We start from the raw sequence: 16,677 nt of genomic DNA on the forward strand, positions 1-16,677 counted from the left end.
AGCATCCAGCATCTCCAATACGTCGGCCACGGAAATGCTACCTTTCCACCTCGTGGATACAGACGGTTTCCAAAAGCTGATGGCTGTCGCAGTCCCCCAGTACCAGTTGCTCAGATGCCATTACTTCTCTAAGAAAGCTGTGCCTGCACTACACCAGCATGTCGCAGACAATATCACCCATTCTTTGAAAACATCTACTGTATGTCGGCCAGGGTGCATATCACCACTGACACCTGGCCCAGCAAACATGGGCAGGGGGATTACATCTCACTGACTGGGCACTGGTTGACTCTGGTGACTGTGGGGTCAGGCAGTCAATGGGCTGCCCACTAGTCTTGGAATCCCTAAGGCTTGCTGGACAAACCTCTGTATCTAATACCTCCACCACTGCTTCTGGCTCCTCCACCTCCTCTAGGGCCTCCACCTGCACCCTCAACCTCTCCTTTAATGACACGCATTCCAATAGTGCAGAGAGATTTCCCCTCACCTCCGTACTGAACAGTCAGGGCTCACAGCAATCAGGCAGTGTTTAAATTAATATGCCTTGGAGATCACAGTCACACAGCTCAAGAGTTGTGGACAGTTGTGGACAGCTATCCAGGCTGAGTTGGAGCAATGGCTGTCTTCACTGAACCTGGAGCCAGGGGAGGCTATGTGAGATAACGGTGGAAACCTGGTGGCGGCCCACATGACGTGCCGACATGTGCCGGACACTGGAAGCAGAGAGGCGCTGCAAGGGAGCGACTGGTGAGGTTAGTATGAAAACTTTTTTGTTTTCTTTATTAGATGAATTCAATGGTGAGTAACTGCAAGTGATGAAGTGGGGGGGGGGTGTAAGGATGACTGCACATAATGGAGCTTGGGGGTTAAAGGAGACTGCACATGATGGAGTGGAGGAGGGGGCTGTACATGATGGAGTGGGGTCACACATGATGACGTGGCGGGCAAGGGGGATTCCACATGATGAAGGGGGAGTGGAGCTGCACATGAAGTGGGCGGTAAGGGCGACTGCACATGATGAAGTGGGGGTAAGGGTGACTGAACATGATGAATTTGGGGGTAAGGGGCACTGCACATGATGAATTGGGGGTTAAGAGGGACTGCATATAATGAAGTGGGGGGTAAGGTGGACTGTACAGAAAGTGGGGGGTAAGGGTGACTGCGCATGATGAAGTGGGGGGTAAATAGATAAATGGCTGCACTCAATTTTACTGTGCTAAAGCAAGGAAATGTGCGATACATGAAATGTGAATAGCATAATGGCTTGTGAAATCTATGAAAAAACACATGAGATGCTTAGCACAAGATTTGGCCAAAAATTGTGAGCCCACCCACGTCAAGGTAAATATAGGAAAACTGACTGAACAGCAATCTAGTCTGAACTGGTGCATAACCAAAAAACTATTTACTATGTACTATTTTTTCTGACTTGAACACCCCGCCCTTCACCATGCTGTGATTTTAATTACATCCAAACACAGTTGGTTCCGACCTTCCTATAAATGCAGGCTTTACCATGTTATTAGCCATAGGTAAGTGTTCACACTAGGCAGACAGGTCAGGTACCCATCCGATCTGAGATTTCCTTGACATTGGTGGATGGGCTCACAATTTTTAGCCAAATCTTGTGCTAAGCATCTCGTGTTTTTTCATAGATTTCACAAGCCATTATGCTATTCACATTTCATGTATCGCACATTTCCTTGCTTTAGCACAGTAAAAATGAAGTGGGGGGTAAGTCGGGCTGCACATGATGGAGTTTGGGGGTTAAAGGAGACTGCACTTGATGGAGTGGAGGGTAAGTGAGGCTGCCCATGATGAAGGGGAGGTGGAGCTGTACATGATGGAGTTTGGGGGTTAAAGGAGACTGCACATGATGAAGTGATAAAGTGGGGCTGTACATGATGGAGTGGGGCCACACATGATGACGTGGGGGGCAAGGGGGATTGCACATGATGAAAGGGGAGTGGAGCTGCACATGAAGTGGGTGGTAAGCGGGATTGCACATGATGAAGTGGGGAGAGTAAGGGGGAGTGGGGCTGCACATGATGAAGTAGGGGGAGTGGGGCTGCACATGATGAAGTGGAGGGTAAGGTGGACTGCGCATGAAGTGGGGGGTAAGGGGGACTGAACATGATGAATTTGGGGGTAAGGGGCACTGCACATGATGAATTTGGGGGTAAGGGGCACTGCACATGAAGAATTGGGAATTAAGGGGGACTGCATATGATGAAGTGGGGGTAAGATGGACTGCACAGGAAGTGGGGGGTAAGGGTGACTACACATGATGAAGTGGGGGGTAAGTGGGGATGAACATGATGAAGGGGGAGTGGGGCTGCACATGATGGAGTGGGGGTAAGTGGGGCTGCACATGATGAAGAGGGAGTGGGCCTGCACATGATGGAGTTTGGTGGTTAAAGGAGACGGCACATGATGGAGTGGGAGGTAAGTGGGGCTGCACATGATGGAGTTTGGGGGTTAAAGGAAACTGCACATGATGGAGTGGGGGGTAAGTGGGGCTGCACATGATGAAGAAGGAGAGGGCCTGCACATGATGGAGTTTGGGGGTTAAAGGAGACTGCAGATGATGGAGTGGGGGGTAAGTGGGGCTGGACATGATGAAGTGGGGGGTAACGTGGAATGCACAGGAAGTGGGGGTAAAGGTGACTGCACATGATGGAGTGGGGGGTAAGTGGGGTTGCACATGATGAAGGGTGAGTGGGGCTGCACATGATGGAGTTTGGTGGTTAAAGGAGACTGCACATGATGGAGTGGGGGGTAAGTGGGGCTGCACATGATGAAGAGGGAGTGGGGCTGCACATGATGTAGTTTGGGGATTAAAGGAGACTGCACATGATGAAGCGGGGAACTGGGGCTGTACATGATGGAGTGGGGCCGCACATGATGACGTGGGGGGCAAGGGGGATTGCACATGATGAAGGGGAGTGGAGCTGCACATGAAGTGGGCGGTAAGGGGGACTGCATATGATGAAGTGGGGAGAGTAAGGGGGAGTGGGGCTGCACATGATGAAGTAGGGGGAGTGGGGCTGCACATGATGAAGTGTGGGGTAAGGTGGACTGCACATGAAGTGTGGGGTAAGGTGGACTGCACATGAAGTGGGGTAAGTGGGACTGCACATGATGAAGGGGGTAAGGGTTACTGAACATGTTGAATTTGGGGGTAAGGGGCACTGCACATGATCAATTGGGGGTTAAGGGTGACTGCACATGACGAAGTGGGGGGTAAGTGGGGCTGCACATGATGAAGGGGGAGTGGGGATGCACATGATGGAGTTTGGGGGTTATAGGAGACTGCACATGATGGAGTGGGGGGTAAGTGGGGCTGCTCATGATGAAGGGGGAGTGGGGCTGCACATGATGGAGTTTGGGGGTTAAAGGAGACTGCACATGAAGGAGTGGGTGGTAAGTGGGGCTGCACATGATGAAGAGGGAATGGGGCTGTACATGATGGAGTTTGGGGGTTAAAGGAGACTGCACATGATGAAGTGGGGGAGTGGGGCTGTACATGATGGAGTGGGGCCGCACATGATAACATGGGGGGCAAGGGGGATTGCACATGATGAAGGGGGAGAAGAGCTGCACATGAAGTGGGCGGTAAGAGGGACTGCACATGATGAAGTGAGGAGAGTAAGGGGGAGTGGGGCTGCACATGATGAAGTAGGGGGAGTGGGGCTGCACATGATGAAGTGGGGGGTAAGGGTGACTGCACATGATGAAGTGGGGGGTAAGGGGGACTGCACATGATGAAGTGGGAGGGTAAGGGGGACTGCACATGATGAAGTGGGGGGAAGGGAACTGTACATGATGAAGTGTGTCTGAGGTGGGACTGCACATGATGAAATGGAAGGGGGATATGGGGCTGCAAATGATGAAGGGGCACTGCAGATGAAGTGAGGGGATGATAGGGGCTGCAATGAATGAAGTAAGGAGACTTCAAATTAAAGTGGGGGACTGCAAATGATGAAGTGGGAGAGCACGGGGGACTGCAAATGATGAATTCAGTGTGAGGGACAGGGGACAGCAATTTAATTGAAGGTGGGGGTGGGGACAGCAAATGATCAATTGAAGGGGGGGTGGGGAGAGCAAATGATCTAGGGGGAGAACAAATAATGAATTTTGAGGGTGGGGGAGTAAATGATGCATGGAATGTTGGGTAGAGCAGTTGATAATGAATTAAGGGTGGGAGAGAAAGACATGACAATGAAGTGGGGCAGGAGGGGCATGTAAATATAATGAATCGGGGTTAGGGTTACAGCAGGAGGTACATAGTGGGGGGTGTTGAGGATGAAGTGACTGGTAATGAATTGGGGGAAAGAGTATAGGTGCAAATTAATTTATATATTAAATGGGGAAAGTGGCTATTTATAGTTTGTGGGTGCACAGTGGTGGATTATAATATATATTTTGAATGGTGTGTTAATAATAATAATAATAATTTTACTTCTATAGTGCCAACATATTCCGCAACACTTTACATTTTAGAGGGGACTTGTACAGACAATGGACATTAAAGGGAACCTGTCACCCCCAAAATCGAAGGTGAGCTAAGCCCACCAGCATCAGGGGCTTATTTATAGCATTCTGTAATGCTGTAGTTAAGCCCCCGATGTATCCTGAAAGATGAGAAAAAGAGGGCGGCACCCAGGCGCGGTCCCGGTCCGGTTCTGGTCCGATGGGCGTCGCGGTCCGGTCCGGGGCCTCCCATCTTCTTACGATGACGTCCTCTTCTTGTATTCACGCTGCAGCTCTGGCGCAGGTGTACTTTGCCCTGTTGAGGGACCTTTCCCGGTGCCTGCGCACTGCAGTACTTTGCTCTGCCCTCAACAGGGCACACAAAGTATGCCGGAGCCACAGCGTGAATTCAAGAAGAGGACGTCATCGTAAGAAGATGGGAGGCCCCGGACTGGACCACGACGCCCATCGGACCAGAATCGGACCGCCCCTGGGTGAGTATAATCTAACCTCTTTTTCTCATCTTTCAGGATACATTACAGAATGCTGTAGATAAGCCCCTGATGCTGGTGGGTTTCGCTCACCTTCGATTTTGGGGGTGACAGGTTCCCTTTAAGCATAACAATAAACACATAGATCAACAGATACCAAAAGGAATGAGGGCCCTGCTCGCAAACTTACAATCTATGAGGTTGCATAATAACCAATTATATATTGATTGTGGGTGCACCTCTGTTTCAGATGTGTAGTGTAAAAGAAAGGGAAAAAGTGGGGAATGTGCTCTTGAAGCCGTGCTCTAGGTAACTGTGTTATTTTATGCTGAGACAAGTCCTGGCTGGAAGAAGTGACGGTGGTCTGTACTGGATGAAACAGAAAAGCAAAGATGAAGGACTTCAGCTAGAGACATCACTGGTGAGTCAGTGTGTTACCTGTACACTAACACTATACACTGTATACTATATACAGAGCTCCTGTGTATAATGTCACTGGCAGTGGTGATCACTGTATTGCCTGTACACTGACACTATATACAGAGCTCATGTGTATAATGTCACCTCACCAGTGATCACTGTATTACCTGTACACTGACAGTAAATACAGAGTTCCTGTATTCAATGGCACTTAGTACTGTGGGGTTTTTTTTAAACTAATGATCAGTATTGTAGTATGCAGTTACTATGTGGTGGTAATATGTGGTCTGGCCATGGTGTGGCGGTATTTGTTCCTTGTATGTTGTATTATTCGGTCACTATGTGGTGGTAATATGTTGTCTGGTCATGGTGTGATGATATTTGTCCCTTGTATGTGGTATTAATGGTTGTTTAAAAAAAATGTATGTCACTCATTCCCTTAAAGAAAAATACATTAAAATATATTTATATTTAACTGTTTAGAGTAGGTTAGGGCCCGGCCGAAAGAGTCTACCGTGTCGTGGTGTAAGCTTAAAAATGATTTTGGCCAGAACTAAAGCTGCTGGTTATGAATATGATCTGGTGTTTGATGGGAACTGTTAATATCTGATCGGTGAGGATGTGGTGGTGAAGTTGAGTTTTTCCAAGAGTAGGCGGTGGGACAGTGGAAGCGGAGCTGGTGTGGAGCCTGGGCGGAGTCTCAAGGGAACCCGAAAATTTTGCCAGTATGGGGCCCCAAAATTCCTAGTGGAAGCCCTGGTCTGTTTCATAAGCTGCAGATTGCAGCTTCCAGAGACTTCAGTGTGCTCACGCAGGCAGCGAAATGACATTATTGCCTCATGCCGCTCTGCGAACCGGAAGAGAAAATGGAGGCTGCAGTGCCGGGAATCAGGATGAGGTGAGTTTAAACTTCATTATTTTTAATATGGACAACTTAGGCCATCATTCTATATGTATACAGTAGTTCTACTAAGGCGATGTTCACACGTTCAGTAGTTGACATCAATATTTGTAAGCCAAAACCAGGAGTGGGTGATAAATACAGAAGTAGTGATGTGTTTCTACAGGGTGGGCCATTTATATGGATAGACCTAAATAAAATGGGAATGGTTGGTTATATCAACTTCCTGTTTGTGGCACATTAGTATATGGGAGGGGGAAAACTTTTCAAGATGGGTGGTGACCATGGCGGCCATTTTGAAGATGGCAATTTTGCATCCAACTTTATTTCTTTCAATGGGAAGAGGGTCATGTGACACATCAAACTTATTGAGAATTTCACAAGAAAAACAATGGTGTGCTTGGTTTTAACGTAACTTTATTCTTTCGTGAGTAATTTACAAGTTTATGACCACTTATAAAATGTGATGCCCACTGTGTTGGATTGTCAGTGCAACCCTCTTCTCCCACTCTTGACACATCGATAGCAACACCACAGAAGAAATGCTAGCACAGGCTTCCAGTATCTGTTGTTTCAGATGCTGCACATCTCGAATCTTCACAGCATAGACAATTGCCTTCAGATGACCCCAAAGATAAAAGTCTAAGGGGGTCAGATCTGGAGACCTTGATAGCCATTGAACTGGCCCACGACAACCCGCAACAAGCTCACACGCCAATAGAGTTTAACTGAACCTGTGTCTTGGACGCAGGTTCAGTTTTTGCACTGGCGGAATCCTGCCACTGGGGCCCGATGAGCAGAAGAGACGGGGCCCGATGCTGGTCCTCTCTGCTCATTGGGCCCCATATGCCAGTCAGGGGGTAATGCCCTGATGGCGGCCCTGACCACTGACCACACAGCACCATTACAAAGGTAGTGATGCCCTGCGTCATATTCAGTCACTGCAGCCTGGACCAAATGTGTTCTGGACATCACAGTAGGCAAATAACCAATTCTCTCAGATCAGAATAAGTCACGGCAGCCTGGCCCAAATGGGCTGTATGCAAATCCCATACTTCCGGTCACACGGCCGCCGGTCACAGTGAGTGGGATGTGAGGACTCACAAGTCTGCAGTCACATAGTCACATAGAGAGACTGCAGACTTGCTGCTTAAGTGCAGACAATTTAACCCTTAAAACACAGCAGTAACTTATTCAGATCAGCGCACAGCTGCAATTTGCTCACTTTGATGGCAGCTTTTTTGATCAGTAACCCCTCCGTCAGCCTTAATAATAACCTGCTTTTGTGCTGGTGCCGTGAGATCATTGGCCCAAGGTGATTTAACCCTTTAAAACCACCTGTAACTTACAAAAATCTATGATAAATTGCTATTTGCCCACTTTGATGCCCAGAACCCATTCGGGCCCGGCTGGAGCGCCTGGAGTTAGACGTGGGCATCACTGCCTGTGTGTCTGCAGACTGTGAGCTCAGTGGCCAAAAGTCACCTAACCCTTTCAATACCGCCCTTTGATGCCCATTTTTGTGCCAGGTTTATCAGTTTTGTAGTGTAGTACCATCAGGGCTCTCTGCATTGTATTTTATTGTGATTTCTGTTAGACCTGTAAGAACAGAAAAAACCATTGCAGCCTAAGAAACCACCGTCAGCACCGTGACGTCATCAGCAGGCAGCACCGTGACGTCATCAGCAGGCAGCACCGTGACGTCATCAGCTGGCAGCTCCCTTCCCAGGACATCGCTCACTACACGTCCGAGGTTCTCCAGTTCCCGGGTGACGTCAGAGCGCCCCGCCCACTGTTTACCTGCACAACCTTCGTGAATGAGAAAAACGGCTTTCACACCTTACCAATCAGGAACCAGGAAGAAGCATTGGGGGGCGGGGACTGAGTCGCTGACACGCCCCATTCCTGCCGGCAGTGGCCGCGCTTTGTCTCCTCATGCAGGGATGCCACCAGAACGTGCTGTGTGCGGGCACGCGCGGTCATGGGGGCGTGTCCAGGCCTCTGCCGCTGGGTGGGCGGGCTCCAGTGATCGCTGGCCTTCGGCTTCTTATTAGTGGCCGGCGTTGTGCGGGGGGCGCAGTCAGCATCGGCGCTGTCCATCCTGCGCTCCTGACTATGTGACAGCTGGCGGCGCCGGCATCCCTGCTGCGGTCCGCGCCACCATCATGAGGCTGTGTGTGACCCTGCTGAAGAGCACCGTCCCCAGTCAGATCGAGTACTACTCCAAGTTCTCCCCCTCCCCGCTCTCCATCAAGCAGTTCCTGGATTTCGGTGAGTAGATGTGTGATGTCGGGTGTGATGACGTCATAGCGAGCAGATCCCACATCCTCCAGTGCAGGTGGATGTCTCCCACCCATAGGATGCAGTGAATGCTCCGCTATTGCCAGTGGTCCCAGGGTGCTGAGTACGGGGGCAGGTGTGCGGTCCCATCAGTGGTCCGGTCCCATCAGTCCGCCTATGGAGAACCCAGCTGACTTTACTTTTAGAATTAAGGTCTGAGATCGGCCAATGAGAAGCTGCACAAGGCCCCCCATATATATATATATATATATATATATATATATATATATATATATATATATATATATATATATATATATATATATATATATATATATATATATATATTATTCTCTGCGTCTGTCCGGTAAGTTCGGTTACCTGCCGGGTTGTTGGTGCATTTTCCGCTCTGCAGGTTTGTTGTTTTGGGGCGGTGGAGGGTTATGTGAATCCCAATGTCGTCTTACGTAGAGCTGGTCTGTTTTTTACTTCCTGGCACGTGGCTTTATTCGTAGTCGTGTGCGGAGTTTTCATATCATTCAAGTGTAAAATATGCAAATAAAACATATCAGGAGCGCAGGAGAAAGTCTGGTTGCGGATTGAAATCACAGCGCCGGTCACACAAGAAAAGCCATTAAATATCGGAACACGCAATTTTTTTTTTTTTTTTAACCTTTGAGATGTTCCTGCAGAGGCTGATGTGACAAGTCCTGGAATCGGCCGGCCCTCCACAAATCCTTCACACTTCACGGAATCCATGAAAATAATTAACACAAAGTTCCTTGTTCTTACGTGCTTCATAAACTGCAGAAACCTTCACCTGGTCTGCTGAGGGGGATACAAGGGATCCAGGACCTGCCCGGAAATGAGGGCTCGGCGCTTATAGAGAGCAGTTCCAGATAAGCCACAGCTAAACTCGGGCAATTTACACAAAACATGAAAACAGTGTTGTATGGTGAAAGCCAAGAAATGGTTACTGGCCCTTAAAGGCTTACCTGTGACGCTTGGAGCTTCTCAGCACTTTTTTTTTACTTTATATTAACTAACATAGTTGTCCTCTTCTGGACAACTTCTCACACCCCTCGCTTGGTCCCCTTTAACATAAAGTCTATACTCTCCACCGGTGTCGGCACTCCATCTCCCAGGGTTCCCGTGCTGTTGTCGTGACGCCGTCACCCAATCAGCGTCACTGTCCCCGCCTCCTGTCGAATTGAGCAGGAAGAGGAAGTCCGATATCCGCAGCAGTCCGAATTTCCTCTTCCTGTTCAATTTGTCCGCAGGCGGGGACAGTGACGCTGGTGCTGATTGGGTACTGGCGTCACGTGTTACAACAGCAGCATTGGAGCTCTGAGAGTTTGAGGGTTAACACCGCAGGAACGGCGCCATCAAGGGCTCAGTATAGGCTTTATTATTTTATGGTGGCCAAACATTTAGATCAAGAAGGGGTTGTCCTAGTAGTGTACAACCCCTTCAAAGGGAATATGTCAGCAGGGTTTTGCTACTGCACTCTGAAAGTAGTATGATATAGGGGCAAAGACCCTGATTCCAGCGATTTGTCACTTGCTGGACTGCTATCCTCAGTCTTGTTAAAATCTACAGATTTGTTATGTGCTACAGATCTGTCAATTCTCTGAGCTCTCTATAAACCCCGGGCACATCACTGATTGGCAGCTTTCTGTGTACACTGTGCATAGGCAGAAAGCTGCCAATGAAGGGTGTGGGCAGGGTTGTGCTATGTGGCAGCAGACTTGCTAGCCCTCTAGTGATAATCTTCCAATAAAATGCTATAGCTTGCAGCCCAGTAAGTGACACATCACTAGAATTAGTCTCTGTCTCTACTTTATCCTGCTCTAGGAGTAGGTGGAAATACCTGGTGACAGATTCCCTTTAGCTATATAAAGAAATAATTGCTCTGTTATTGATGCATGGTATCCCTGCCACAAGTAGTATTTACCTGCTCATTAGAGTTGCTGAGGTCACAAGACCTAATTCCGCAAATTATCCATCTACGACGTGGTCTGGATCAGCAACTGCATTTGCTTGAGCACATGGATAATGCGGTCACATGACACTGTAGGGATGTGATGGCTGCACGACTGGGCCTTCTCCTTGCTAGATGAGGAGACTTAATAGCTGTCTACAAATATCTGAGGGGCTGTCACAGTGTAGAGGGATCATCCTTATTCTCTTTTCCACATGGAAACACGAGAAGCAATGGGATGAAACTGAAAGGGAGAAGATACAGATTAGATATTAAAAAAACTTTTAGACAGTGAGGATGATCAATGAGTAGAACAGGCTGCCAGGAGAGGTGGTGAGTTCTCCTACAATGGAAGATATCAAACAGAGGCTGGACAGACAACTGTCTGAGATGGTTTAGTGAATCCTGCATTGAGCAGGGGGTTGGACACGATGACCCCGGAGGTCCCTTCCAATTCTAACATTCTATGATTCTATCAAAACTCTTTGTTGCTCAAAGCAGCTAAAGCTCGGCTTCCATTTGTTTTTAAAACAGTTCTGGTAAAATAGGGGCTGCTCTATGATTGGTTGTAATAAGCAACAAAGATAGAAGTTTTTACTATATCTTCACCCCCCCCCCCCCCCCTTCCGCCACATTGTGTTCACAGTTCCTAAGTCCTACAAAAAGGTCAAAGGAAATTAGATCAAAACCACAGATCCTGTGGAGTGGAGCTGTGTGCCCTCTATGTACAGTATCTGGCGGGCACTGACATTGTAGCTGCTAGTGGAGGAGAACACCGCGTTACATTGGGCATAAGACATGGCATGTATTCTACAGTATACCTCCAGTGCATCTGAGCCCTACTATGGCTGCATACAAGCAGGAGCCATATTAATGACCAGGGCTTGAGGCCTCGCACTTTACTATCGTCATCCAGACAGTGCTGGTAAAGTGAGGCTCTGCCGGAAATATCTACAAAAGCATATTTACAAGACTGATATTACAGCATCCGAGATCCCGCACTCAGGATCCTGCTACCTTTCCTGATCACCTCCTGACCATGTGTGAGGCTTCTCTGGTATTAGGACAACTAAATAATTAGTCTGTATAGTTGTCTCAGCAGCGTAAACTGGGCAACCAGAAAATGACCTGTCCATCGGAATTACAAAGGAGCTAGTAAGTCAGGACTGCGTGACCGTCATAGACATCTTCGATCACCATCTTCTTGCTCTTGGTTACTCCAAGGTCACTGGGTTAGTCACATCCTCCTGCTGCTTCCACATTCAGACTCCATCGATGATGCTCGTGATGCCCCAGATGTCATTACTACACGTCTACTGTGATCTCGGCACGATTCACATTTTACAAAGTTCAGATTTTCTGGAGTATTTTTTTGACTCCTCAGGATGACTCAGCTAGCGCTCTTCCTCTTTTCTTCACCTTCCAAAGACGCAGCATGACTGTACCATCGCTCGTAAAATCATGAGCTAGACATTATTATAATTTCTGAGGCTTTGCTGAAGTAGCAGAATATTTTAGATCTGAGCAAATTTAATCACTGTAGAATTAGAGGAAAAGTTTACTAAGTTTTAATATTTACACTGCTGTTTTTCAAAGTACTAATACCTTGACCATCTTTATCCACTCAAACCAGCAATATAAGAATGAGATGGAATAAAAAATATAGAAAGATAATACAGAAGCTCACAATGACATTTATAGAGGTTTTCACAACTAAAGGAGACTTCTCATGGTTGGTAATGGTTACAGCACAGATATTGAAGTTGGCAATGTGAGAGCATGCTCCCTTCTGCTGTATGAAAATGAATCTTCACAAAAAAAAAAAAAAAAAATATATATATATATATATATATATTATATATACACATATAGTCATGGCCAAAAGTATTCACACCCCTGCAATTCTGTCAGATAATACTCAGTTTCTTCCTGAAAATGATTGCAAACACAAATTCTCTGGTATTATTATCTTCATTTAATTTGTCTTAAATGAAAAAACACAAAAAGAAGTGTTCTAAAGCCAAATTGGATATAATTCCACAACAAACATAAAAAAAAGGGGTGGACAAAAGTATTGGCACTGTTCGAAAAATCATGTGATGCTTCTCTAATTTGTGTAGTTAACAGCACCTGTAACTTACCTGTGGCACCTAACAGGTGTTGGCAATAACTAAATCACACTTGCAGCCAGTTGACATGGATTAAAGTTGACTCAACCTCTGTCCTGTGTCCTTGTGTGTACCACATTGAGCATGGAGAAAAGAAAGAAGACCAAAGAACTGTCTGAGGACTTGAGAAACCAAATTGTGAGGAAGCAGGAGCAATCTCAAGGCTACAAGTCCATCTCCAAAGACCTGAATGTTCCTGTGTCTACCGTGTGCAGTGTCATCAAGAAGTTTAAAGCCCATGGCACTGTGGCTACCTCCCTAGATGTGGACGGAAAAGAAAAATTGACAAGAGATTTCAACGCAAGATTGTGCGGATGTTGGATAAAAAACCTCAACTAACATCCAAACAAGTTCAAGCTGCCCTGCAGTCCGAGGGTACAGCAGTGTCAACCCTTACTATCCGTCGGCGTCTGAATGAAAAGGGACTGTATGGTAGGAGACCCAGGAAGACCCCACTTCTTACCCTGAGACATAAAAAAGCCAGGCTGGAGTTTGCCAAAACTTACCTGAAAAAGCCTAAAACGTTTTGGAAGAATGGTCTCTGGTCAGATGAGACAAAAGTAGAGCTTTTTGGGCAAAGGCATCAACATAGAGTTTACAGGAGAAAAAAAGAGGCATTCAAAGAAAAGAACACGGTCCCTACAGTCAAATATGGCGGAGGTTCCCTGATGTTTTGGGGTTGCTTTGCTGCCTCTGGCACTGGACTGCTTGACCGTGTGCATGGCATTATGAAGTCTGAAGACTACCAACAAATTTTGCAGCATAATGTAGGGCCCAGTGTGAGAAAGCTGGGTCTCCCTCAGAGGTCATGGGTCTTCCAGCAGGACAATGACCCAAAACACACTTCAAAAAGCACTAGAAAATGGTTTGAGAGAAAGCACTGGAGACTTCTAAGGTGGCCAGCAATGAGTCCAGACCTGAATCCCATAGAACACCTGTGGAGAGATCTAAAAATGGAAGTTTGGAGAAAACACCCTTCAAATATCAGGGACCTGGAGCATTTTGACAAAGAAGAATGGTCTAAAATTCCAGCAGAGCATTGTAAGAAACCCATTGATGGTTACCGGAAGCGGTTGGTCGCAGTTATTTTGGCTAAAGGTTGTGCAACCAAGTATTAGGCTGAGGGTGCCAATACTTTTGTCTGGCCCATTTTTGGAGTTTTGTGTGAAATGATCAATGTTTTGCTTTTTGCTTCATTCTCTTTTGTGTTTTTTTCATTTAAGACAAATTAAATGAAGATAATAATACCAAAGAATGTGTTTGCAATCATTTTCAGGAAGAAATTGAGTATTATCTGACAGAATTGCAGGGGTGTGAATACTTTTGGCCATGACTGTATATATATATAATATGTTTGGGCTAGAAAACCAATTTAACACGCACTTTGACTTAACATAAGTGATCAGATGATTTTCACTATGGATGTACACTTCTCATTGTATGACGTTGCCCAGTCGTCATAAGCAGGCAGCAAAACAATGGAAAAAGAGTATGTCTTGGAGCAGGCTTCTCAGTGTGTGAGATATAGTCCTAAAACTGTGATCTGCATGATTAGAAAGTGGTGGGAGCAGAGTGCAGATGACTAACACCCTTCAGATAAGGCCCAGAGTGGGGAGAGGGGAAGCACAGCTGAGTTCAGCTATGTCACACTACAAGCCCTTCTATCAGACCTCCTTCTTTTCATAGCATTGTCTTCTCTATTGTACTTCACCTTCATCCACACTGGCTATCGTCTGTTGATGAGAGCTCAAAGGTGTCAGTATCACACTTGTGTGTTAAAAAAAATATATATATATATTTGGAAAATCCTCAGCGTGTGGTAAATGTAGCGTTGCTCCTTGTTAACACAGCATGGATTCAATACCATGGAAAATTGACAAAGAAAGAAAGAGAAGGATCCATATGGCCGTTTGAATAAAAAAATATGTACCTTTATTTCACATGGTTAAAAACGGGTGGTCCAGACAATTTAAAAAAAACAAAAAAAAACCTGTGCCTATTCTGATGCGCGTTTCTGGCCAAAGCACTTCAATTCAAATTGTGATGTTTATATTATGGATTTAATAATTTATTTTTCCCACTTCTAAAAATGCATTTTTTTTTTTTTTTTTAAAGTTATGTTTATATTCTTTTTTTTTTTTTTTTTATATTTCCCCAAAGGCCGCATTTGCCAGATATGTCTCGCCTCAATTATGGCTAGTGGAAAATTGCACGCTGTTTCATCCTGTTTTTTGATCTAGAAATATACTTTTGCGAATTTCACTTATCTACTTTCCCCATTGTCGCTTATTTGCTATTTCCCCTGTATTTCTTTCTGCATAGCTTCCATGTGTCGTTGTAAATATGTAGTCCTGTATATATTCTGTTATTTTTCAGTTGTTTTTTTTTCATGGATATGTATTATATGCTAATGTATGTTGTGATGTCACATAAGTTCAACCCTTTTATGTAGTTCTTCCGCTGGTATCATGCCACATTTTATGACTAAGGGCTTTGGCCAGAAACGCGCATCAGAATGGGCACGTTTGTTTTGTTTTTTAATTGTCTGGATACATCTTTTTTTTTTTTTTTTTTTTTTTTTAAGGATGTGAAATAAAGCTACGTATTTTTATTTATACGGCCATGTGTATACCTTTCTTTTTTTTTTTTTATCACACTTGCGTATTTTGTGTTCACAGCAACTCGTAATAGCTGTGCAGAGAGAGAGAGAGCAGATCAGGCTGCTGCTGTGTGAAACATAGTGACAACCTGCTCATATGACCTTATCTTAAAGATGCCAGTCACCTGTGCTCTACTCCCAGCACTTTCTAATTATGTGGGAGGTTAGACCTGGAAATTAGGGCTGTATCATCACATTTCATACCCTGAATAACCTACTCTAAGCTGTTATGGGGGTGTGATCTTTTTCTACTGTGCATTGTTGCCTGCCTATGATTGGTCAGCATTATACTGGGAGAAGTACATGCCCCCAGCCAAAATAAAATTCTTAATTAATAATTATTATATTGTGCTCAGTTCAACATGAAAAATTTAGTGGAAGGTCCTCTCTATCCCTTCACGACCTTTTGATATACTTATTAGTGATGAGCGAATGTGCTCGGGTGTTATCCGGGTATCTTGGACGTGCTCGGATAATATGTTCAAATCCCTGTGGCTGTTGCCCCCTGTCTAACAGCTTCAAAACGTAGCCGTAGGGACTTGAGCGTATTATCCAAGCACGCCCAAGATACCTGGACAACACACAAGTGGAGCGCCCCCACGCGTAAGGGCAGTGAAGTACTCGGTACCGGGTCTGTCTCTCAGTTCTGGGGATGTCACGGTGGCCCGACCCGGTCCGTGGCCCTTCTGAGGGGCGCCCAATTAAAGGTGTAGTTGTTTGTATGGTGTTTGTGACGCCACCTGTGGTATTCGGTCAGGGTGACCGACGCTGCAAGGGGTCCGCTGGGGTGATGGAATGGCAGCCAGATGGTATACCTTCCCACAGGTGAAGTATATCCCCAGGGCTTCCCAGATGTGTAGGTGGTGATGGTGGATGTCGTAAGGCGCAAGGAATAACGAGGACACAAAAGTTGCAGTCTCTTTACCTTTTACTGAAGACTTCAGCGTCCACAGTCCAGAGTACTGTTCACAGGGCTGGCTGAATCCGGCCGGTCCGAAGGCACATCCAGAGTTCCCTTTGCAGGTGGAAATCAGTAGCCTTCCTACTAGCGCCTGTGTGTTGTAGTACCTCCCTGCTGAGCACCACTGGATAGTCCTCACAACTTTCGTGGATGTTTCTGATGTTCTCTCTCTGTCCCCCAGATGATATGGATAGGACAACCCGTATGATGGGGTAGGCCTGGAGCTATTTTATAGGGACTCTAAAGACGTCCCTCTCCCACAATTTGCCTCCGTGTCTTCATAGGTATTAAGGTCGGGCAGCCAACTTGGAATTAACTGTCCTGCCGGTTTCTGAAGTAATGC

General features: G+C 46.2%; 1 protein-coding gene across 2 annotated transcripts in view; it reads left to right on the plus strand.

Annotated features, from left to right (window-relative positions):
* Positions 1–7,959: 7,959 nt before the first annotated feature.
* The window catches only part of PDK3 (pyruvate dehydrogenase kinase 3), an 80,933-nt gene continuing 72,215 nt past the window's right edge, over positions 7,960–16,677 (plus strand). Inside the window, exon 1 of one of the 2 annotated variants that reach the window (XM_077294664.1) lies at positions 7,960–8,556. In XM_077294664.1, coding sequence (XP_077150779.1) covers positions 8,451–8,556 — 106 coding nt within the window. In that variant the 5' untranslated portion in view covers positions 7,960–8,450. The remainder of the gene's footprint in view (positions 8,557–16,677) is intronic. The other variant, XM_077294663.1, reaches the window with a different exon arrangement.

This window comes from Ranitomeya variabilis, chromosome 3 (assembly GCF_051348905.1).
Source record: "Ranitomeya variabilis isolate aRanVar5 chromosome 3, aRanVar5.hap1, whole genome shotgun sequence".
NCBI classification, from domain to species: Eukaryota; Metazoa; Chordata; class Amphibia; order Anura; family Dendrobatidae; genus Ranitomeya; species Ranitomeya variabilis.